The sequence below is a fragment of the Ascidiella aspersa genome, chromosome 2 (assembly GCF_963924565.1).
Source record: "Ascidiella aspersa chromosome 2, kaAscAspe10.2, whole genome shotgun sequence".
Taxonomy (NCBI): Eukaryota; Metazoa; Chordata; class Ascidiacea; order Phlebobranchia; family Ascidiidae; genus Ascidiella; species Ascidiella aspersa.
Genome location: NC_139448.1, coordinates 32,238,655 through 32,263,369, shown reverse-complemented (window position 1 = coordinate 32,263,369; position 24,715 = coordinate 32,238,655). Strand labels below are relative to the sequence as shown.

The 24,715-nt window shown below is 37.6% G+C and overlaps 2 protein-coding genes across 2 annotated transcripts in view; both read left to right on the top strand.

Moving 5' to 3' along the window:
* Window positions 1-17,922, top strand: part of LOC146164960 (uncharacterized) — a gene marked incomplete at its 5' end in the record, with an annotated part of 28,184 nt that extends 10,262 nt beyond the window's left edge. Inside the window, 12 exons of the mRNA XM_083380890.1 lie at window positions 499-1,764; window positions 2,339-2,514; window positions 2,966-3,234; window positions 4,546-4,710; window positions 8,083-8,267; window positions 9,729-9,891; window positions 11,448-11,587; window positions 12,991-13,125; window positions 13,498-13,636; window positions 14,565-14,727; window positions 16,433-16,546; window positions 17,148-17,922. Coding sequence (XP_083237016.1) covers window positions 499-1,764; window positions 2,339-2,514; window positions 2,966-3,234; window positions 4,546-4,710; window positions 8,083-8,267; window positions 9,729-9,891; window positions 11,448-11,587; window positions 12,991-13,125; window positions 13,498-13,636; window positions 14,565-14,727; window positions 16,433-16,546; window positions 17,148-17,289 — 3,057 coding nt within the window. The remainder of the gene's footprint in view (window positions 1-498; window positions 1,765-2,338; window positions 2,515-2,965; window positions 3,235-4,545; window positions 4,711-8,082; window positions 8,268-9,728; window positions 9,892-11,447; window positions 11,588-12,990; window positions 13,126-13,497; window positions 13,637-14,564; window positions 14,728-16,432; window positions 16,547-17,147) is intronic.
* A 1,745-nt stretch (window positions 17,923-19,667) lies between these two features.
* Window positions 19,668-21,809, top strand: LOC146164959 (germinal-center associated nuclear protein-like). The gene is made up of 3 exons (XM_083382607.1): window positions 19,668-19,835; window positions 20,184-20,358; window positions 21,026-21,809. The coding sequence occupies exons 1-3, from the start codon at window positions 19,703-19,705 to the stop codon at window positions 21,795-21,797; spliced, it is 1,080 nt and encodes a 359-aa protein (XP_083238733.1). The 5' UTR covers window positions 19,668-19,702; the 3' UTR covers window positions 21,798-21,809.
* The last annotated feature ends 2,906 nt before the right edge of the window (window positions 21,810-24,715 follow it).

Sequence of the window (24,715 nt, the reverse complement as noted above, 5' to 3'; positions counted from 1 at the left end):
AGGCAATAAGAGTGGACACAAGATGTTATCAAAATATTTCCAACATAGCTTATACTTATTCCCTATTCTAATTTTTAGCAAAAATTTACGATCTTATATAGACATTTTGTAGGTTTATAAGCACATATCTATAAAGTTGAACGTTATGACACGTTTGGTTGACTTAAAGTCTTAAAGTATATGAAGCTTCTCTCTAAGATCGCTTGTTTTGTTAAAACTCTTCTTCTGACAATTGAATGTTAAATTGTTATTCGCATTTTAAATTAGTCTAATGATTGAGAAAGAGTAAGATTTTCAACAGTATTTGTTATATAGGCCTAAAGTCCTAAAAGTTCCAAGTACGTAATAGAAGCTTTAAAATTGTGTATAACGTGTGCTGCGAAAAAGGACAAGTTTTTATTTTGCTGTAGTAGTATTATGAAGGGAAAGTATAATGACTAATCTGTGCAAAGACTTTAGCATATTGTAAGACACAAGGGTGAATACATTGCATTGCAGCTTAACAGGAAAGACTCGTACCGGAAGTGCAACATTCTGACGGGACACTGGAAACCATCAGTTTACATTGCTTGTATCAGGCCCGTGGCCCAACTGAAGCAGGTCCCCTGGACGCCTGGCAAGCGGAGGATCCTTTACACTCCCAGTCAAGAGGAGGAGGAAGAAGAAGAAGAAGAAGAAGAGCAGGAAAAGCCAAAGTACAGGAAAAAGTACAGGAAGCCGTACTGGAAGCCAAGTTACAGGAATCCCACCTCAAGTAAGAAGCCACAAAGAAAGCCGCTCGGAGACGAGGAGCACAGCGCTAGGAACTCAGGAACAAGATCTAATTCTGAAGAACCGAATGAAGAAGAAGCACAAGACGCCTCGGTTGCGTATAAGAAGCAAAAGCGTGTTCAAACAACGACTCCACCAGAAGAAACTACAGAGGTGAACAGAGGAGGATTGACAACAAAGACTATTAAGCCGACAACAACAACAACAACAAGTTTAACTACAGCGAGACGACCAGGCATATTTGTGGCGCAGGTTCGGCTTAGCAGACCTAAAAGCACGGTCACAACGAAGGCAATCAACCCTACAAGTGGAAAAACAAGCACACCGACAACAACAGAAGCAACAACAACAACAGCTGAAACAGAAGCAATCCGAAACACCGTAACAACAACAGCAACAACCAAAAAGGCAACTACAACTGAAAAAGCCACTATAACTTTAACAACAACAGCAACTACAACAACAAAAGCAACGACCGCGAAAAAACTACCAACAACGTCAAAAACAACAACCCCACTTACAACAAAGACAACAAAGCTAGTGATAGCGCTCGAAACGCGGCCAAACGCAATGGAGCCGCTTTCACGCCTCGAAAAGGGAAAACCGCAATCGAGCACCTCAGAAGAAACAGCAACAACACAATTAGCAACAGTAGAAACAGGTACGACTACCTACCCGCCTGGTGAAACTTGGATCAACGAGCAAGGTCTTACCTACCAACCTCTACAGTCCATGAACGGACAAGTGTTCGGCTGTCCTGTCTACAATGGCAACGTGACTGTGCACAGCATCTGGGACGGCGGTTTCCACGCCAATGCCATCTTCCCGAAACTGGAGCACAACATAGTGGGGGGCTGGGTGCTGCGGGTCATGTTCAATGTCCCGGTGTCAGACCTGGAAACCTTCACAGTGGAGTTCCTCGGAGCTGGGCACAGCCAGCGCGAGTTCTGCTTCAAGCCGAAGCACTACACCCTCGACCTCTACAAACCACAGGTGCTGGAATACTGTAGAAAATGTAAAATTCTTTAGGCCCTAATCTGGGTAGGCCCTAATCTATTTTTTTTGTTAGATACCGAGTGTCTATACTGCAAGGGTATACTCATCACGCTAGTTGATTTCGGTGATAACCCTTCCATAGTGACCCGGCATACTTTATTGAGTATCCGTTGTTATTGGTCAGCACTACTTTAGCGGGGCTATCACAGTGTATGCTGGTGTATTCCATGGCTCACTGTCTTTTTTATTACCAAAATTTAACATTTTCCTGTTGCTTTCTCAAAAGCATTGTTTATACCTAACTGCAATTGGAAAAATATTTGTTTAATTGATGCTCCCAAAATTAAATTGACGTATTATGACTTCAATATACAGTAAACGATTGCCTTTAATTTAGAATATCTTTCTTCGCAAGGCAAATCAGAATACAAAGTCTACGAATTTAACAGGATACACAAGCTATAAATTGGATTAGGCTATGATGGGCCCCGTTAAACGATTCAACGTACCCCTAAGAGGTCCACGGAACCACGTTTAAGAACCCCTGATTTAAACGCATCCCTCTTCGCAGGATCTCACTGTTGGTTTCAACGGTAAATTGCCGATTGGTAAAATCGCGTTCGTGGAAGCAACCGCCCAATTGCTGGGAATATGCAAGCCTGGTTCACTCGTGGATAGAAAAGTCGGAATGATGCTTCCGTTTGACGATCAGACTTCGCCCATCATGGATGCCTGGATAACAGACAAGTAAATCTTGTGTATTTAAGTGTTGGACTCTCTTAGTTTTCAGAAATTGGGTGTATAGTGGCTATTTTGATCAGTTTTTGATCTTGGCATTTACAGCTTTGTAAGTTATACTTGCTTCCCAAATCTTAATCTAAATGCTTTTTGCGTTGTATACAATGGATTCCTAATATGAATCCATGCTTGAATTGCTGCCAACCTCGTTTCGAACAACAATATTTACCGGTTTTAAGCTCTCTATATATTGCTCTCCAGTTGTAATCGGTATGCAATTTATAGCTCCAAGATATGAGAAATTAGTTTAAAATGACTTCGTTAACTTAGTAAAGAATGTTTACCTAATTAAGTTGTCTTCAAACAGATTTCACACAATGAAAAGAAAATTTTCATTTTTAAAATGAGCAGAAACTCCGTTTAAAAAGTGACGATCTAACGCGTAAAATTGTAAATTAAGAGCCAAGCTTTCCGCCCTCGAACTTGAAGAAGCCGACGTATGGGTTCCAACTGCAGCAGTAGCTTCAGTCACCGCTAACCCCTCGTCCGACCTCGCCCCGCCGCCCGTCCGTAACTTCAAGGTACCCCTCAGAACAAACGGGAAAACGACAGCGGCTCCGCCGGCTCAAGAGGCACCGGAACCCGGCAGATGCGACAAAGTTTTACCGAATGGAATTCCGGCAAAAGGAGGCGAGGCGGAGACGAGTTGGAAGAGAATGGAGACACAAGGTAAGAATTAGGCCAGTGTTGTAATTAAGTCATTTTTAAAGGACTTAAGTCCCAGTCAAGTCATTCGTAAAATAACTTAAGTCAAAGTCAATTCGTTTTGAATAAATATCAAGTCAAGTCGCTGTCCATGTCATCGGTTTCCCAAGTCAAGTCAAAATCAAGTCATAATTAGACCAGGTCAACCTTAAGTCATGTCCTTGTCATAAAAATAATGAATTAAACTAACTAACTAATAAACCCGCCCGATTATGACCAATCCTCAAGTACAAAATAACATCAACGCATCACATAGCGAGTAAGTTGTTTTATGTGCAATATTAAAATAAATAACCCAATTTCATAAAAAGTTGCTGAATGAAAACACTTCATTTCAACCAAACTCATTTGTCCAAAAGAATTCAGTCAAGTCAAGTCATTTGAAAACAGTGACTTAAAGTCATCACAAAACTGTAATTGGTACATAGAGCGATTTGATTGCAGTCGATTAGAACGATCTGCTGTTTAATTGCTGGGGAAGCAGTTGTGAGCAGCGGACTTCAAAAACGCTGCTGTTTCAACGACTTTAATTTACCTCTTTAGGATGTTTGTGTAAATGCTTTAGCTCAGTGCTTCTTAACGCTTTTGTACTTCTCAGGCTACTTGGAACTGTTGTACGCCATGTAGGGCCCACATTAGGTTGTGGCGGCTAAACAATTACCAAGAAGAACACACGTAATACAGTTTTATTTCAAAAACTTCAACACTATATTGTACCAATGTTACTCATGCAGTAATTGGCAAAAATGTATCAGATAGTAACTAAAAGAAGGAAAGTGTTATTCTTCGATTACTTCATTTCGAGTGTTGTATTAACTTAAGTGCACTCAAGTCACTGTTTTCAAATGACTTGACTTGACTTAAGGCTTTGACCCAAATTACTTAAATTATTCTCAAGCCATTGTGTTAAATAACCTGGGTTAAAATTATGTGTTTTTAGTAAATATTTTGTTAATCAAATTTGGTTATTTATTTCAATTTTTGATCGTAAAACAATGTGCATGCTATATGTTACGTGTTTGTTATTTTTAGTTAAGTTGTAACCTTTAATTGGACAAGTTCATCAATGTCAATAATTTCAATAACTTGACTTGAGGTTCCATAATGACAATTGTATTAGTGCCTTTTACGGGATATTTTGGCAAAAAAGACTTAACCTGGACTTAGCTGGGTGTAAAGTTACTTGTTTACAATACTGGTTACTTCTGACCAGAACATTCTCTTTTGGACACTTTGTATACCTCATGTAATTGAAGATAATTTTTGTTTCGAAAGATTTGCAATTCGACTACAACGAAGTTCTGCACAAGTCGATTCTTTTCTACGAAGCTCAGAGATCTGGCAAACTTCCTGCGAGCAACCGAATTCCATGGAGGGGAGACGCCGATCTGAAAGATGGCTGTTCCATCAAGAAGGACCTTTCAGGAGGATGGTACAACGGTAAGACAAGGATTTGACATTTCGGTCTTGTGTGTGTTTCGTACTAGTCAGATTTCTAATTTAGTCCTGAACATTTTGGTGGTTTATGATAACTGTTTTGAGGTGTTAACTGTGTATGATTGAATAACATTGTTTTGCACCTCTTTTAAGTTCGAGTTTTTTAACCATTTTTGTTTTTTACATCTCACAATATCCTCAGATCAGCTTAGATATTTGTAAAATATCGTATATGCTACATTTAATGCGACGAATACCTATCGAATCTGAAATAAAATTAATATATTGCCTTCCTCTGGCAAAAAATAATCACAATGAGTTCAAATTAATGACAATAAGTCCAAATAAAAATAAAATATTCTCTAAACTAAGCTCTTTTGGGTCCTAATTAGGTTTCTCAACCGGGGTGCCGCGGAACCCTGGGGTGCCATTTCTATTACTCAAGGGTGCCGCAAAAAATTTGCGAATTTTTAAAAGTCTTTCAACTTTTTGTGTGAGATTGGAGTGTTATAAATCCGATTATACCTTCGTACGTGGTGTAGAGTTGATGTGTTTTGTTACAGTTTCGTCTGTTGTTAATTCTAAACAATTACCTCAGAAAAATCTTGTATAGGGTTGCCGCAATCTATTTAATATTTTTGAGGGGTGCCGCAAGCCATAAAAGGTTGAGAACCACTGGGTTAAGAAATAGGGATGTTCGATATTATATGAAGTCATTTACCTGATTTTTCTTGTATGAGCATAGTATACACAAAAATTTGCATCGTATCAGATCGAATTGCTGTACATGTCCAGATTATCAAGTATCGGTATCGAAAAATTATTTCTAGCATCACCGATAATCCGTAATTTCCACTCAAATTCGAGTTCACATTGCAATGTGTTTTCACTTCCTCGTATGACCGACTACACACAGGCTTAAAGTTGGAATGTCAAATGTAAGTGTTTGCTCGCTTGTAGCTTTTTGAAGCCCGTCACCAAAACCTTTAATGATGTTACGCAAATTAATTTGACGCACATAAAAAGATCGCCCTCCAAAGCTAAAAGTCTCCGGTTACGCTTTGACATGCGCCACTTCAAATGGCGGCCTATCTGGTCCGCCTGGGCACTTGAAGTCCAACCGCACAACGATATTTTAAGTGGAGGATATGAGTTGTAAACAAATCCAGTTATAGCGGGTGGATAAAACCCCATACAAGGCTAATAAAACTTACAATCCAGTGATTTGCAAATTTTGGAAAGACTAGAACATTTATAATATTTGAGATGACGGCAAACTTGATTTTAGTGCCTAACTTTTATCCAGGAACGCCGATTTCACAAGGTATAACTGTACTTAACATATACAATACCAAATCTCTGTAAATTTTGTTCGAATTTACTTAGGACTAAATTCTTCGCCTAAATATATTTTTATACAACGTCTTTTAGCAACAATTTGAAATCAGCATGTTATTGCACAGCAGTATATAGCACGATTTGCACGACGAACCCGACCATGCAATGTTTATGTTAGACGGTTTAGGCTGACGTACAACTTGAATCCATAGGCATGTTAACGCGAATCGGGCAAAAATAGCTCTCACAATCAATGTACCAGCTTGTTGATCAAAGATTTGGGCTTGCTGCCTACAAATGGCCACAGCCGCTCGTTGGTTTCGCCAAGAATTCAGATCGGCGTGCTGTTAAAGCTGTACCAACGTTGTTGTGACGCGCGCCCTGACATTTACCTACAAGGTCACGGCGGCGATCCGGCTAAATTTGGAGCCGTGCATTGCGTGCAAGTGTTTTCAACGAAATCCGGCGGAGGCGCGGTACAGGGCCGTTATTTGGGGCCACTTTGAAAATAACTTCACTCACTTTTCAGCCTTGCCTATGTCATTTTATCTCCACCAATTGGCAAGTTGGTCTGGCCTTTTTAAAATACAGTGGGCTGTCTTTGTTCACTTTCTTTAAGTAATATTTTTATATTTTGTGGGCCAAAAATAGCTTAAAAATAAGGAGCCGGCCACTGTCTCCAGTCAAAAGAAGCTTAAGGTCTTAAACATCGCGACGTCGCCGATTAAGCCGCATTTGGGAGTGGCTTGGCAGGTTTACGTTCGCGGTCACGAGATTCAGCAGCGTTATAAGTTAGCGATAATATCTATCAGATTCAAAATCTACCGATATCCATCGTTTAACATCGATTTGACCAGGTCAAGCCAGGTTCTAAAAAATGTTCTTGGTCGACCTGGTTCAAAGATTATAAAAAAATAAAAAAAAATAAAATGATTGCTAGACTTAAACGCATTACTATTTTTTTTGTAAATCGAGATAAATTTATCAAAGTTATAAATTTTCGCAATACAAAATCATTCCAGATCTAGAAAATTGCATACTAATACACAAAACATTTTTAATTCCTATTGTTTAAAATGGTAATCAAATAAAAGTCAAATAAAACTTAAAAGTGTGTCTTAGCAATTTAAAAACTTTGATAACAAAAAAAAAACGTTTGCATACAAATCTATTAAAATTAAGTGTTACACAACACAAATGGTGTGCGGTCGTGATAAGGTTTCGGATGGAACAGATTAACGAGATTTGCAAAGATGCCTTGACAGCGCAGAGCCAAGCCAATGCGGTTTAATTGTTGTTGCGATCCTGAGATTGAAAGCGATTTAAATTTGGTGTCGGGATTATACTGTCTGTAGGCTACAACGTTTTGTTCACCAGTGTGCATATGCCATATGTTTATCGACTGTTTTCGCTCTTATAAGCGACAATTGGATCAAAAAATGTTTTTGTAAGTTCAAGAGTGGTGTTTTTCTTGTTTTTAGTGAAAAGTTATGTTTTCAATATGTTTCCTTATATGGTTTCATTACAAATGTGTATTTAACTTTTCTTCTGGCATTTTGTTTATTGCTAGAAAACGTAAAACTGTAACGGTTGACATTTTTTCCCCTTTTGGGATCAAATCCAAGCAACATATTTTTGCCTGGCAAATCTGAAACTGACAGTGAAGCCAAGAATAACCGTTCCTGATAATTTATTTCGCTCATGGGCTAAGCCTCAAATCGGATTAATATCAGGCATGCAGATACTTACCGCTGGAAGTAATTAACTTCCGCTAATCTAGATTTGTTTGAAAATTTATAAATTTGGCAACACAGGCTTTTAAAATTAAAAACAAAGAAAATTTTTAATATAGAAAGTGTAAATCACGGCAATTTTAATGACAGTACTAAACTGCCAATTTTTTCATTATAACTGTAAGAAAAATAGTAAAAAACGAAAAAAACAACGAACATTCATAGTCAGGTCACAGATAACTAATGGCCAAAAAACGGATTCACCGCCAAAACAGGCCCATTTAAACCTCATGTATCGTTACAGGGGCTGGAAACGTAAAGACGACGTTCGTAATCGCCTACACGACCACTGTGCTAGCTTGGGGAGCAATCGACTACCAGGACGCATACAAAGCGGCTGGCGAGTGGCAAAACGCTCTGGATCAGATTCGCTGGTCGGCCGAGTACCTCATCAAGTGTCACACCGGAAAGAACGAGCTTGTTGTGCAGGTAAGCATTGGATGTGTAAAGCTTGAAAGCACAGAAGGCTATGTTGGATCGTTGAAAACTTCGTAATGTATGCTTGATCGCACGTCTAGCCATTAGGGTATCTGCTGCCGGCCCAACATAAGCACTTGGATTGTACAGTTAAATCTCTATTGTGTATTAGATGTCCAAGCAAAATTCGCTTAAGCTAAAAACACAGACGTTGAATAGTCTTTGCTTCTTAATACATTTTCCGAAAGTGTTCCGAAAGGTGACGATTTTTTTGTTTTTTTTAAGTAGTTTTAACTTGTCAATTAAAGCTTCTTCACAGTTGGTATATACAGTATTATGGCCATAGTAGGCCTACTGGAAGGTCGTAATAGATGTCTTTAATTTGCTTTCTTCCCACTGTTAGATTGTGCAGGAATGAAAACTTGTGTTTGGGACAGTTTGAATGTAAACGACAGGGTCAGGGATACCTAACTAACAACTATATACTCAGACCTAAATTTAGCTTTTGATACAAAGAAATAAGGTCGAGTTGTGTGACGACATTTGAGACCTTTAGGAAACATGTTTGGGCGACAGCACACCTTTCATTCGAACAAGAGGGCGTGGAAACATAACAAATACATGTAAAGGGTAAAGTTGGATGTCAATTTATTTTCCATCATTTTGGTTAATCCTTTGAGAGTCTACAAGCAACACCCCGATTTTACATCGCCTTAAACGATATTGTTCACGCATTTGTGCAAAACACTTTAGATTTAGGATATGGGATGAAACTCAAAAGATTGTTTACATATATAGCACGTTGGGTTTTCGCCGCCTCTACTGCAAACAAAACGATTAATCTAAACATGAACTTATTCGTTTTTTTTATACCGATAGCGATATTTTAGACAATAAGTATCGTGATTCGAAACGATACCAAATGACGTCATTAGTTTGTTTAAACGACGAAATGAAACGTCCATAGGTAAGTTTTATAAATCATGACGCCAAAATAGGCGTAAGTGTTCAAAAGTTTAGTTACCTCAGGTTGTTCAACTTTTATTAATTAAATTGACGTATCAAGCTAAAAATATCTGCATTGGTTTGCTTATCATAGCTGTAATTACTATATTAAATTGCTATCGGATCGACACTTATACCATCCTAAGCATCCTAATATCGAATAAGGCTATCATTAATAGTGCCGTTTAATCTTACCATTAATTTAACGCTTGTCTTTCTTTTAGTGGAAAATCGTTAAATGTAAATCATTAACACATTTAACCGGACTGTTTATGGTTTTTGTAGCCATTCCGATTTGCTACGATCACTAACCTTATGTGCTTTTTTGTAAATAAAGTTGTTATGGATCTTTTTTATCCTTAACGTTTCTTTTCAAATCCTAAATGTTAGTTATTAGAAAATTTTCGCTATGCTTTTACTAAATATTGTGGTATGCTAAGGATCTTAAACCCAGCTAATTCTCCGCAGGTTGGCAACTACGTCACACCGGTTCAGGACTGGAGTCGAGCGGAGGACTCGGACCCCTCGATGAGAAAGGTTTACAAAGTGGACGCAAAACATCCAGGAAGCGACGTAGCCGGGGAGGTGTCCGCGTCACTCGCAGCCGCTAGCATTCTGTTCAAAGAGAGTGGTACGTTGATGTTTAGCAACCCGGTGGTTGAATGTTGTTATCACTTCTTCGGAAAAGAACTTTTAGAAACCTATTCAGTTTTGGGCGCATTGTCAGGAACTGTTTTTTACTAGGAATTGTAATCAAACTCAGGATGTTTCTTTTAATTTATTTAAAAAAAAGTACTAATAGTGCATAAAACTTGAACAAAATTGAGGTTAACAAGATTATATGAATGCTGACAAGTTTCTTATTGTAATCTCGTAATTTTATACTTCTCTCTTTTTATGACCAGCACTAGTACAACACAATATGATACGTATGTGTTTGCAAGTGTAAACTTATGCCAGCTTTTTAAAAGTAAAGTGCCTTTATGAATAATTATTTATAGTTTTAAAACATTTTCTCTAAATTTAGTTTGCGAAACTATACGTGTCTTTACCCTTATGAATTGTTTTGAAATGCAAACACTAATAAGAGTATAAATCCTCAATTTTGAGCCTACATTGAAAACTGTTTTAGCTAGCCTAGTAACCACATATTTGTGGTAAGGCTGAGTTTCTCAATTGACTATCCGCAGATGTTAACCATATAATCCCTTATTCCGAGCTTACCAGAATAGACGTGTAGTGTTTATTCTTTAATAAGCGCAGGCATGCGGCGCGACCACTTTCTTAGAACGCGTCTTATCTGTGTTTGCTTCTTCACCAAACACCGCCAAGCCTTTGGTAACTTATACAGTTGAAGTAAAACACCTGGCGGTTTCGCTTATCGCTGATCGCGTTTGGTGTAACTTGCCTTTTTAAGTTCATGTTCGTGCTGTTATGTTTGGTGTCTAACCATTACATAACACAATTTAGAAAGAAACGTATTAATCGATTTTAACTCGTGATTTACAACTTTTGAAATACAACCGCTAAACGATTACTTCTAAATATTTTAGTTTTTGAAATCCCCTTTGTTCGATTTTAACACTATTTTTGTCCAGTGAAAAACATTTGTGTGGTAAAGTTTATTTTCTGTGAACCACTACATTTAAAAAAAGGGCAGTTCGTTTTTGGTCAACCTCGTAACTGCAAAGTTGGAATTTAATGTCGAATTTACTCAGCAAAAAGTCTTGTAATGATAATATAATAATGAGATCTGTATTATTCCAAATATGTTTCATGAAATACGCGTGGGCAACTGATCTAATTCCTGTGAATCACATGTGGTTAACCGGGGCCACGTTGTTAATCATCAAATCGGCCAATGGTTGTATTAATGAAAATTATGAAAAATAATAAAAGATACACACACATTCGTGTTCAAGAACCGCAATGTTGCCCTTCTTTTAAATCGCTTTTTGACCAACGATGTATCATAGTACACCGGATGCCATCGCAAGCCAACCGAATCAATGAGAACAACAACTAGCCTGCGGTGAGATTCAAACTCATGGCCTCCGGACACACCGAGACCCTTTTTAGCCTCCATTGCTTGTATTATTGATCGACAGATTCGGTTGGTCTGCGATGACTTCCGGTGTTATTTTCACATAGGGTGTTTATGCTTATTCTTCACTCTCAACAATTTAGATCCTTCGTTCGCCTCGAAATGCCTCAAACACGCAGAGGAGTTGTTCAACTTCGGGAAGGATTTCAGAGGCGGATTCAGCTCCGTGATCCCAATGAATGCTACAAAGTACTACTCGTACAATGGACCCAACGACGAACTCGTACGTGATTACGTTGTTTTTGTGTTTTCTCCCAGAAAATTTTGTGAAAAACAAGAAATATGAGTGTCCGACTGAAGATGAAAATGATTCTAAAGCTATGTGATTTGCAATTTGGCTACATTTTTTAAGATATAATTTAAGATTAAGTTAAACACACAAAAAAGAAAATGGTTGTTAAGGTTTAAATGTACTTAGGAAAAAAAGTCATTAGGGTTGTCAAACAATATTATTGAACGTAAAGCATAAAAATAGTTATGTTAACCAGTTAGGAAACCACCACTCAATATACATTTTATAATTTTAAATTGTTAGGTTACTATAAAAAAATCGAACTTTCAAGAACAATGCTTTGATTTCGAATGATGCACCATTATTGATTTAGTTTTAAATTGGCACCAATAATAAACGATATTAGTGGTCAAGTACCGGTTCCACAACTTTGTATCGGGTTCTCAAGTCCGATTTGATAAAATCGAACGCCCCTTATGGGTAAAAATTTCAATTGTCGTTTACAGTTTAGTGATAATTCGTATGCCTAAGTAGTAATTCGTATCACTCTTACCAGCGCTTTGCCGCTTTTAGCTCAACATTAAATTTTAAGCAAAAAATGTATATCGTTATTGCTGCGTCATCGCCCAGCTTTCGAAAATTCGAAATAAAATGATTACTGCAAACGTTCGAAGAACCGCTCGACAAATAAAGCATTGCCATTTACCGTTTTCCCTTTGGTCGGCGCTTAATTGGCCTCCTCTTTTGCAAAGGCAGTAATCTCCTCTTGCCGCACTTGTGATTTTCGAAACATTGGCGAAAACATGGCATTAAACGGCCACAGCCTTTAATCGTAACTTGGCAAAATAGATTGACGCCAGGCACGTTTGCTGACTGAAATAAATCGAATACCAGACATTTGTAGAAACAAGGTGTGGTTAGACTGAAAGCTTTGTGATAAAGAGACTTCATGTCTCAGTGTTCTACAGAGATCGAAATTATACATTGCACGCGAAACTGTTTGGAGTAATGCTTTTAATCTTTGCTAGCATAAAACACAAAATGTTTGAAAATTATTTATAAAAGTTTAATGCTATTATATGCCATTTTCCCACTTTCGATTGCTGAATTTAAATTGCCTTATTGTTATATGAAGAAATGTAGAAAGTAATATCAACCAAATTGCAAATTATTCCGTCGCTTGGGAAGGTTACCAAATTTTAACCAATAAAAAACTCTTTAACGAATAAAAAAAGTTCTATCCGAAAACAGATTGGAAAAATTGTGGTGGTGAAATTTGTCACTTTATAAAGTCAAGTCTACTGATCGCCTAACTAACAGCACACATTGCTCAATTAGCCTACATGTAATTTTTACAAGAGTAAAATATTTCCAAATGATGTGTGTCTTTACAGGCTTGGGCATTGGTCTGGCTTTACAAAGCAACTGGAAAGAAGACGTACCTCATTCTTGCAGAACGCCTCTACAATAGCATCGCACTAAACGAAGGGGATACATTCTTCTGGGACGACAAAACCAAGGGTGTTATGGTAAGTTTGTTGGTGGATTTTGTCCAAGAGTTGGTACAGTTTTACAATAGAAATAAAAGATAAAATTGCATTGCTATAGTTTAGCCGCCTTCTTTATGACACAGTTTTTTGACCACTTTACAAGGACGATTCAAATTCAAACACTTTTGTCATGTGTTAAGACTTAAAAATGAAACGAAAACAGAAGTTGTTGAACTGTCTCTTGTATATGAAACCTGTCTCTCGCATATTAAACCAAACTACGTAACTAAAATGTATGTGAATCAGCTGACGTACTATTGTCGCAACAAACGTTAATTTTATTCATATTTGGTGTGTTTTGTATTTTCCTAAGATAAAGTATTTTCCTAAAATAAAATTTCTCTCTTTAAGGTACTGCTAGCCCAGCTAACGGGAAAGTCGATCTACAAGAAAAGCGTTTCTGCTTACATGAAACGCCTGCAGAACACTGTGTACAAGATTCGCAACGGAATGGTTTGGCTGGATGTCCGGGGACCTAACATGCACGCAGGTATAAGCACTATTTATATGTAACACACATCTTCTATTTTCAAGTAATACGTTCATCTAATTAGGTAAAACATTGTCCTAATTTTACGTATAAAATGCCCTAAAAAGTTGACGCGTAAAAATGAATTCTTAAGTCTAAAGAGATTCCTTGATTTATATGTTTGTGCCTTCTATTTTTTAGTAGGCCATGTGTAAACAAGCTGCAATTTAGTAGCATACATGAGACCCAACTGTTTTAAATGGCCAACATTACTTCTTTCTAGCGAGAAACACAGCTATCGAAAAACTGAATTTGTACATTGTGTACCTAATTCCCTTTTCGCATTTGTTTACTTTGTCTATTAACCCAACCCACTGATTAGAGCGCTAAACCAAGTATAGCTTGATCACGTTGTACTATCAATTCCAGTGTTTTAATGACTTAAGTCAATAACATGACTTGCGTGCATTAAGTGACTATTTTTAAATTGACTTCAGCATTCTGGGTAAAATGACTTGAACAGACTCATGTCTTTTGGACAAACAACTCGACTTGACTTCAGTCTTTTGAACAAATTGAAATGTAGTTTTGAAAATAAAGTGTTTTCATTAAGCATTTCTTCATAATGTGTGGGTCATTTATATAATTTTGTTGACAAAAAAAACAAACAATTTGCTTGCAATAGGTTTTGTTTTTGTTTTAAGTTTAGTTAGTCCTCATAATAGAGCAATTTAACCAATTTTAATAGTTCAACGTGGGGGTCTTGACTTGCTTTAAAAATAACTTGACTGGGACTTGACTTGTTATTTATACGAAAAAACTTGACTTGGACTTAAGTCATTTTAAAAACGCTTATTTGCAACTCTGATCAATCCACGCCAATGAAACTCACAGCTCGCGACAGAAATTTCAATCTCAAATACACTAAAAATCGCAACTTGTTTTGCAGCAAACGCCGCCTTCCTTGCAATGCAAGCTTGGAAGATCGATTTCGAGGAGAGTTACGTCACTTTCGCGCGAGGTCAAATGAACATCTTGCTCGGCGAATCGGGGACCGGTTTCGTGGTCGGGGTTGGGCCCCATGCCCCCACCAAACCTTACCACAGGGGAAGGTGAGTTATATGGATAACGGCTTTATGGAATTGGACCATACAGCTCTTGATTTACATCAGAGCTTCTCAATCTTTTTATTTATTTAAAAAAATCGCAACCTCTAAAACTCGTTAGCGACACCCAGTTAAGGAAGCCCTGATGCACAAAATACTATGAAATGCGTTATTCATAACAATGGCCATTCTAGCGCCTGCTAGTGTCCGAGCTAATTTGCTAGACCTCGACCTTGTGGTTAAGCGTAGAACAGCAAAAAATAATGTAAAATAAAATTGAAATTAAATTTTGAAAATTTGCAAGTAAACGTTGTAATTAAACTGGTTTGCAGTTATAAAGTCATTCGGGCTTTTCTGCTAATAACCTTATGTTTTATACTTTTTTCAAATCAGTTTTTGTTTAAGTATAAGTCACAGAATTCCATGATATCCTTGCTGAGCATTATTACATCACAATTGTCCGTTCTGAAATCACTCTACTGTTTTTATCGCCAGTAAATGAGGTAGCCCATATTAGCAAGAACTTAAGTTTATAAGCGGTACGAAATCGAACAACACTAAAGGAATTTGCTGGTTTCTAAAAGTGTTCTGTTTAACATTGCTGACGTTATTATCTTATTTGACCTTTCGGTTGGGACTTTGTTTGTGTCGATTGCACACAATGCATACGCAAATATATACGCAGGCGCAGGCTGGGAACAGATCCCTTTAAGATAAGGGCTTTACTCGGAAAATTAAAATCCCACTGAAAGGTGCAAGCGAAAACATTAAGGTCCTTATCGTGGATCATACAAGGCCGTATTTCGTGCTTGCACGTCGCAATGCTGCAGGCGGATTTGCCGATTCTAGCTCCAGCCACTTATTTTCAGAGTATAGAAATCTTGCAAACGAGCTAATCGCCACGAAATAGTTGTTACTTGCAGATTTAACGTTTGTTACCTGTAGATTTAAGTGCGCCAAACCTGACTTTGTAAACCAAAAAATGTGCTGCAGGATTGCTTTAGTCCGCTATTCGTGACATTGCACTATTATCATGCTTAGTTGATTTTGACATTTGCTTTTCTTATTAAGCTCAATATACCAGTTTTTAAATAAACAACTTTAACTGGTAAAATGAAAAACAAATTGTCTTGTGGTCTCAGCACGATTTTTAGTTTAGAATACTATCATAGGAGCCTAGATCAAACAAAGGTGTTTTAGCACAGAAAAAAAAATTATATAGGAATTTTTCTGGGTATATCTGTAGCACAATTCAGGTCTTAACTCAAATTCTGGTCGGTCGCTTGTTATTCCGTAGCTAATAGTTAGCGGCCCTAAAAACACTTATTTGCGTAATCATAGGCTCCCTTTTATCATACTTTTTTGCGCTAATAAAGTCTTTTAGCTTACTTTGGCTCATTTCTACCACTGCACTCAGTGTTCGTCTTATTTCAACCTCTGTATTTAGTATTTGTCTTATTTCTACCTCTCTAGTCATTGGTTGTCTTATTTGTACCCCTGTTGTCAGTACTTCATTCATTTTAACCCCTGTAGTCATTACCAAATTCATTTTCGCCCCTGTGAACAGCAATAGGCTCATTCCACCCAGCACTTGTTTGTTACATTTCCCACAGTGAGTATTAGGCTAATAGCCTTATATTACTCATGTGGTCCTTTACTGGTTTGCCCCTTTTGTATCACTGTGATAACGGATGCAACCTTTTGTTTACAGCTCGTGTCCTTCACCCCCTGAGCCTTGCACCAGAAGCGTTCTCTTCACTCCAAAGGCTCGCAACGCCCACACATTGTACGGGGCGCTCGTAGCAGGGCCTGGCAAGTTCGGACGGTAAGAGCAAGTTTTAAAAACTGTGACGCACCAAATATGTGAACGTTTAAAAGCAATTGCATCTCGCACTGACATTTATAGGTGCAATATTTCTTTTTTTAGTTTAAATACATAAATTGAGCAGGCTACTTGAATGTGCATTATACTGTATCCTTATGTAAAAGGATATAACTATCTTATCTAATAATTTCTGTCACATGTCCGGCTTAAAAGTAGAAATTACAAATCTTGCGATTTCTATGGCGTTTTACTTTTTCTAAAACCTGTTCTCTCGTTATTTCAATTGAATAGTCAGCTAGTTAATCTAGGAGGTATAGGCTAATTCTATTTTTTCTGCACCTGAACCTCAGAATGTTTACTGATCGCTTGAATTTAGTACGACTTCACAGCTAGCTCAGAATGAATAACATACACTTTGGAATAATCACTAGCCTCAAGCCCTGCGTTTGTCACACACTTATTGTGACCTCCGTTTTTCCGCCAACTGCTTGCGGCAGGAAAACTCAAATTACCGGTACCGAAAAAGATCCCATATATCTCCATATCCAAATAAGGTCTTAAAAAGCCCTAAAATCCTAACGAGTTTCGTGTTTGTTCACAGGTACAGCGACTCAGCTGGCGACAAGTTCTACAACGGGGTCGCCATCGACTACAACGCCGGATTTCAATCGTTGGCGGCCGGCCTAAGGTCCTACGACATGCGAGGCACAGCTGTAATTTTAAAATCAGGCGAAGGCAGATAAAAGCGTGAACTGTATATAGTACTCTCCGATTGAGTGCGTGTGTGTTCGTTTGTGTTTCCAAGACAACACACGGTGCATCGTTCAAGTCGAGGCGCTAGGTGTCGCCACAGGGTACTATCCGGTAAACCTGTGGTTGCTCACCTTTATGGATTCGATACACAAAGGAAAAGGTTGCGGCACCCTTGCTAGCATTTTTGCATAATGGGTACTACAATGTCACACTCGTTAAAATTAAAACGATGAACATATATTAACAATGCAAAAAAGTATAAAGTTACTTCCTAAATTATTGAACCCAGTTGTGAACAAACTTCTGCATCAAGAAATAAATAGAGCAAAATTAGAATTCTAACGAACCTGAAATATCTTTTGGAACGTTTAGAATTATATAAGGCATCCAGTTTGGCAACCACTATTGTGTACAGTGGATTTAGTTCTGTGTTATAAACAGAAGAACTGACGCAAAAAGACGCTGCCACCTACTACATCGCATCCTATTAGAGATATGATAGGTTCACCATATTTGGATTACGTGCGATTGTTAAACCACATCAGCATACTTTATTGAAATGTTTCACGCCACTTTTATCGAATTGTGTCGCGCCGCCGTATAGACATTTTTTTGGTGCAAAATCGAACTCTTATATGATTTACTTTTTGACGCACTTAAGCATCATTGATTTGTTGTTTCAGTTTGTATCAAACTTGTGAAACAAGTATGGCGACGCATATTTTTTGCATTGTTTTTTTTTTTTATTTCACTTTGTTTTATTGCGCTCGCGTTACGTTTTGTCGCCTTACCTTTTCGATTTCCAAATGTTTCGAAAAAAAAATTCGAACTTATTAAATATGGTTTTGGTTTGTGTAGATTTTATTTAATAGCAGGCAAACGAATACATGAATGGAAGCATAGTGTGCAGATCAACCTAAAAAACTGAGCCGTAAGGCAAAAGAAGGTTAAGAATCACAGGGTTAAATCAATATTTAAAAAATTAACCATTCTGAAAATGCTTAAGAATATGTTGTCTTGTTTTGTTTAGGTCAGTGAAGTATCAATTTAGAAAGTTCTATGGTTTTAGAAAGAGCGTAAAAGTTCAATACTACTATTTTTTGTTAGCGATAAATTTATTATTAATTTGGTTATATAGCTTTTAGTTGTGAATGTAACAAATATATTTGTCTCGATGTTGTGTAAATATGTGTATTATGATCTAAAAATAGGTAAGTTTTCCTTTACATACTTTTTGTCCTCTTTTTTGGGTTAAAATGGCTTTGTTTTGGCGATAAAAACAGGGAGTCGAACCGGAACTAAACAGGAACTTTATGAACCGGTTTTGGGTCAATTTTTTCCAAACCTGAACCGTTTTTTGTAAGATTTTAAGGACCTGAACCGAATAATTTGAAAGAACTTGAACCTTGCACCGAGCCCGAACCTGTAAACAAATGCGGTTCACTCCAGCATGGCGTCACAACTTATATTTTACAGAGTCAAGTTATGCCATGTTCACAATTTTGTGAAAAAAATTGAATATTGATTAAAACAACGTTGATTTTTTTTTTGCTTTTAAGATATTTCAATAATGAGTTGCTGTTTTTATAATACGTCACGTAACTTAGATTAAATAACTTACCACCCTAATATTTAGATTTAACGAAACTTGTATGGTATTCCGAAACCGGAACTGAACCAGGTTCCAAAAAAATCCTTGAACCTTAACCGTAACTGAATCGGAAAAACCAAACGGTTCGACTCCCTGGATAAAAATGTGGTAGGCCTGCAGGCTACACAAGTTACCTACATAATAAAATACAAAATTGGGGAAAAGCAAGTATACTAACCTTGGAGCAACCCTAAGCTAAACATTTCTCAGGGACGCAGAATTACTAGTCCACAAAGTGCCCCCTGTTTAGGAATTCAACGAACCAAATATCGAGTTCCCTTGCTATTTTAAGTTTAACATGCTTTAGGGAAATTCCCTGTTGTAGTGTTGCTGAAATGTTTTCAATCAAATCAATCATCTGAATTCTCAAAGTTAAGTTATAAATAAGTTCAATTCTATGCTCGTCGTTTCCTAAGTGCTGATGGAAATGCAAAGTTAACTTAAGTATATGTTGTAGAAAACGAGTTTCAGTTTAGCCAAAATCTTGCGCTGGTTGTAAAATCCTACCACTTTTTTCAGTTACAGTAACGAAACTAGTCGTCAAAATTGAAATTGCAGACTGGGATAATAAATTGAATAATACATGACCCACTCGAACCAAATAATGTGCATTGATTTAACAATGATTTGAATTTGTGGTAGGATTCTAGACCCGTGCCCTTAAATATGTAAAGTAACCATAAGTAAAATAAATTTTAAATTGCATTGTCTAGCTTTTAGTTTAGCATTTGTATTTTACTTTTTGGCTGAGCATGGATATAAAACCAGTAAAACTTTCTCCTGATGCTGATTCAGTTGTTGGAAGTTGCATGAAAATGTGTCCTGCAAAAGAATATGCATTTAGAGAAAAACATAAACTTCTACATAGCTTGGAAATTATCAATGGTAAGTTGGTAATTCAAAAACATTTAAAACAAGAAGTTGCTTAAATGGAATCACAACGGATTTGAATTTTTAGGTGATTACCTAAATTAAAAAATAAGGTTGTAATGTTTAATATTATCTTGTTAATATTTTTTTTGGTTGTTTCCTTTTTATTTTAATTTATAGTTTGTGCTTCAATTTTATCTAACTATTATAACACTAAATTTTACTTCAAATGTTCATTATTAACAGTAGTTTATTAATTATATCTATGTCTGGCGGTACGATACAAATTTTCACCTCACAGTGTTCAACTAAAATGCAGTCTAATGAAATGCTTCAGTTTTGCTGCTACAATGTATTTTTTAGATAAGCACATCTGCGTTAAAGAGTTCCGTAGATCTGCAGCAGGGGAAGTTATTTGCAACAAGCAAGATATCAGACCGGCAAAAATTCTTCTCCAAACCATTGACTATTTATTCGATAACGTGCTTACGAGAGAAAATGTTCCATTCGTTAACATCTATGATTTCATATTTGACAGGTTTGTGTGTAAATCAGGTGAAACAGTTTCTATTTACTTTTGCAATGTATATTTTCTTATGAAAAGTGGTACTCTCATCACAGATTAATTAAAAAAGACATGGTGGTATTTACAGAAAGACAAGCATTTGCAAATCGCTTTATAATAAATTTGTCTAAAATGAGCGAAAATATTTTTAATGTAAAATGGCATTACTTGCAAGAGCCTACAATGTTATGTACAAACAGTATTCTCTAACTTTTCGTTGTAAAAGATTGCCAAAAAAAAGGAAGTATTTTGTGTCTTATTTCATTCACAACAACACATTTTAAACTCATGTTTAGAATATTAGACTTTAAACATAATATTATGTTTATTTATTTGTTTAAACATTATTGAAACTTGTTCTTTATTCTTGCTAAGGATTATTACATAACTTTAAATGTTTTTCTTGCTTAGTTTAGCAGCTCGCCAAATGGTTTGTTATCTTTTTAAGATTTAGATTTTAGAAGGTAAGATAGATGCCAGCATATATATTTAAATGTTTGTATTAAACTTTTTTCACACCATGCGAAAATAGTTTGTGTGTAATTGCAGACTGGCCTTTTCTTTGTAAAGAAAAACTTATAGCAATACTTTATTAAATTTACCCTGAAACCTCCGCGAAATGTTTTGTGTTCGATCGCAGACTACGCAGCGTCAGGCAAGACGCCGTGATCCAGTGCCTTCACGACCTCCAGCCGCACGCCTGCATCGAGATCCTGCAAAAGTGCGTGCGCTTCTTCCTCTACGCCGCATTCCGCAAAACGTTGGCGCCGCATCTCGCCCTGGACGCGCACATAAACTCAAGCCACGCGCGAACTTGCCTCAACACGCTCTTCGAACTTTACAACCACGTCGAATACCAGTTCCCAGACAACGAAGGGCTGAACAGCTGTATTTCCTGTCTCGCTTGCCGCGTTCTGCTCACCCCTGAAAGCCAAGTACCGCTGTTGACTACACTTTGGACGGTTCCGCGGCGGCTGAGAACCGCTCCGCCGCTCAAAGTCGCCGTCGAAATGTGCGTAGCGCTCGATGCGCGCAATTTCGTCCGCTTTATGAAGAACCTTGAGCAGCTGTGCGTCGGCCGGTGGGTGGCGCCGCTTTGTTGCTTAGCGACGCGGCTATCGCGCGTGCGCGATGACGTCATACGGACTCTGTGCGTGTCGCACAACTCCAAGCTCGGCGCCTTCCCTGCAGCAAAACTTCGCACCTGGCTGCTGGTAAGAAACGAAGCGGACGTTGTGGCTTACTGTCGAGATCGCGGACTCGAAGTGACGCAAACGCGCGAGGTAAGGTTTAAGAGGGACGCCCGCGTTGACTGCGAGAACAGTATTGGTGGCTGCGCGATTTTAGGCTACCTCGGATACCTGTTTAAGGGAAATGAGGCGCGTTTGTTGAAGCGATGCGCTGCCGTTTAGTTAAAGGGTTTTCCGCTGTTCTTTTTTTTCTTTCTTCGTTATCATGTTATGCGCTTCGTTATTTCGTTCCTGCAAAGTTCGTTGTATTTATGTTTTTCCTACTACAATCGCGAAATAAATGCCGACTTGTTGTACTGGTATGTTGTGATCAGAGACGTCCGATATTATCGGTACTCGTCTGATACCAGAGTGGTACCAGTGCGGCGGTGCCGTTCTGATACTAAATTAGTATACGAATTTCGGTCATGATTTGCGACCCAACGCAGCGCTTTTAACCTTAGACTTTTTAACATTAAAGCCAAGTTTGTCGCAATCGTCAAAAAATTACCTTAAAACTTTTCAATCATAATCACATAATTTGGTATCGCATACGTTGTGTCCAAAATATCGATATCGGAACAAAATGTCAAGTATCCCTAGTTGTGATCTTAACGGTAGTTTAGTTACCAAACTAACTTTAGTACTTGGCCAGAAGTATGTATTGTGATCTCAGAATACCGGACTCTGTCTATTCGGCTTCGCTTGCATTAAAACACATATAAAGCGTAGCTTGCCTACATGGCACCAGGGCTGCGGAGTCGGTTTTAAATAACCCGAGTCAGAGTGCCATTGGTTTTACAGCTTGTCGTTTGGCGCAGTGGTATATTTTTTCAGACCATTTTTCTAACGTTTTATAGCAATGACTGGACTTGGATTTGTTGTACAAATTACTTAACTGTGTCTAATGGAATTGTTTAACACTGGCGATTGCTGTACAATGAATAAAGATTGTTCAAGACATTACACTGCAGCGCTAAACAAAAACTCTCAAGTAGGGGTGCCGCAATCTATTTACAATTTCTGGGGAGTTGTATATCATAAAAATTGACCCAACCACTTTTCTAGCAGCTACAGGCCGCGCGTATCTTTAAGTACTACAAATCAACACAACGATCTACAAAAAAACGAATGTTTATTTAGGCCAGAAAGAAAGAAAGAACGAAATGTGAAGGAACTTAGTAATGAACAGTGAGTGGAAACTTAAAACGGTAAATACACGATTATATAAAAAAAAACATAAAATCTTGCACCGTGAGCAAACACATTAAGGCCCCGTATAAAATCAAGTAGTATTACAGTCGATAATACCACATCAGACCCGGATTAGACAAAAGTAAATAGAAAACGGTTGAACCAATGCGACAACGACAAATTCCATAGATCCAGGTGATGGCCCAAATCGTTGGATTTGTTCAGTTGTACTTTTCCGATTTACCATTGTAAATCGCATTCTGGCGAATCAATTTCGCTCTTAATAAAACCTACAAAATCTTAAGCTTTTAAACCACTTGCTATAAAGAATCGAATCTGAACCGATATAATCGGACACCATTCTACTAATCCAAGAAAACAATACAGCATATTGGTAAAAGTGCAAATTACCCCATCTTTCGCACTACTCCGTATAGGCAGTGTTAAGCAAGAGCCACTCCCGAACAGAACTGACGTCAATGTTGAACATTGCTTCCTAAAAAAACAGCAACTCAGCATTAGATTCTGCACAAACAAATCCAAAGAGTTGTGTAAGACTAGAAAAAACTCTGGTCAGAAGAATTATAATTAGGGATGTCTGATAACATCGGAGACGATGCCCGATGCCAACTGGGTACTCGTCCGACAAGGGTGGTATCAGTGCCAATCTGATACTAAATTAATTTCAGAATTTCAGGCATGATTGGCGATCATCAGCTATTTTACCTTGAAAGGTAAATTTATGAAAACATTGTAAGTAACAACTGGAGGTAACTAATAACTATTCTTTTTAATGCTAATGCTGATTTTCAGTCTAGCAACCTGGAAAAAAATACATTCATCTTTGCTTGTTAAATCACGATTTGGTATCCGGTATCCCTAATATGTTAGTCAAGTACATTCAATTTTATCGGACCAAACAAGCACATTTTAAGAATCGAAGCGGTCACACCTTCTTTTCAGTGACTTCTACTTGATTCTGGATGATCAGAGGTGGTGAAATCATGTCGGAAAATATCTTCTTAATACACACGATTGAAAGTGAGTAAACTTCCTAAAAAAAACGAAGTCCGTTGTTGTTAATACCAAGTGAATCAACTGGATAGTACTATAAAAGCAATGCTTTAAACCAGGGCTGCTGAGTCGGACTCGACGAGTCGGTTTGTTTGTTTTTTGTTTTGTCGGACTCGAGTAAGGCCACGTAAAACTACCGGAGTCCGACATGCGCCGTACCAAATTTTAAAACTGATATGGCCGCCAATTGGAAATTGTAAAGGTGGAATATTATATGGCGGAATATTTTCCAACCATGTGTCGTGGATGAATAAATTATACGACATCCATATAAGTGGATTGCTAAAAATCCACGTTATTTTAGTTACGTAAATTGCGGAATACAGGCTGTAGAGTCAGGCCGGACTCAGGACTCGCCCTGCTTTAAACTTTTAGATCGATTCAACACAATTATACCTTTAAGAAAAGTGAAGTCAAATTGCTACTTACATTTGTATTTTTATCTGGGATTAGAGGAGAGAGATTTCGAATGTTCTTGCACAGGACAACTCTCAGCGGGAGGCTTCCGTTTATTTTTTCACGAAGTTGCCTCAAAAAGTTAGACAGCTCAACCAAGTGCCTGGATAATTAAAATGATGGGTCTTAAACACAACAATTAAGGCAACATAAACCCAGGTAGAGCGAACTTGTTTTTATCAACGTTCATGTAGTGTTGACCATGATTAATATTATGATAACAATTAGTTTTTATTTATATTTCAACGGATATTTGGGGTTGCACAAAAAAATTCCTTGTTATAAAAACAGCTTAAAGTATCTGGGGTGTTACAACATTGGAATGAATATAATGCAGCTGCGTTAAACTGTAAACATTTTCGGTTGCATAAATGCTG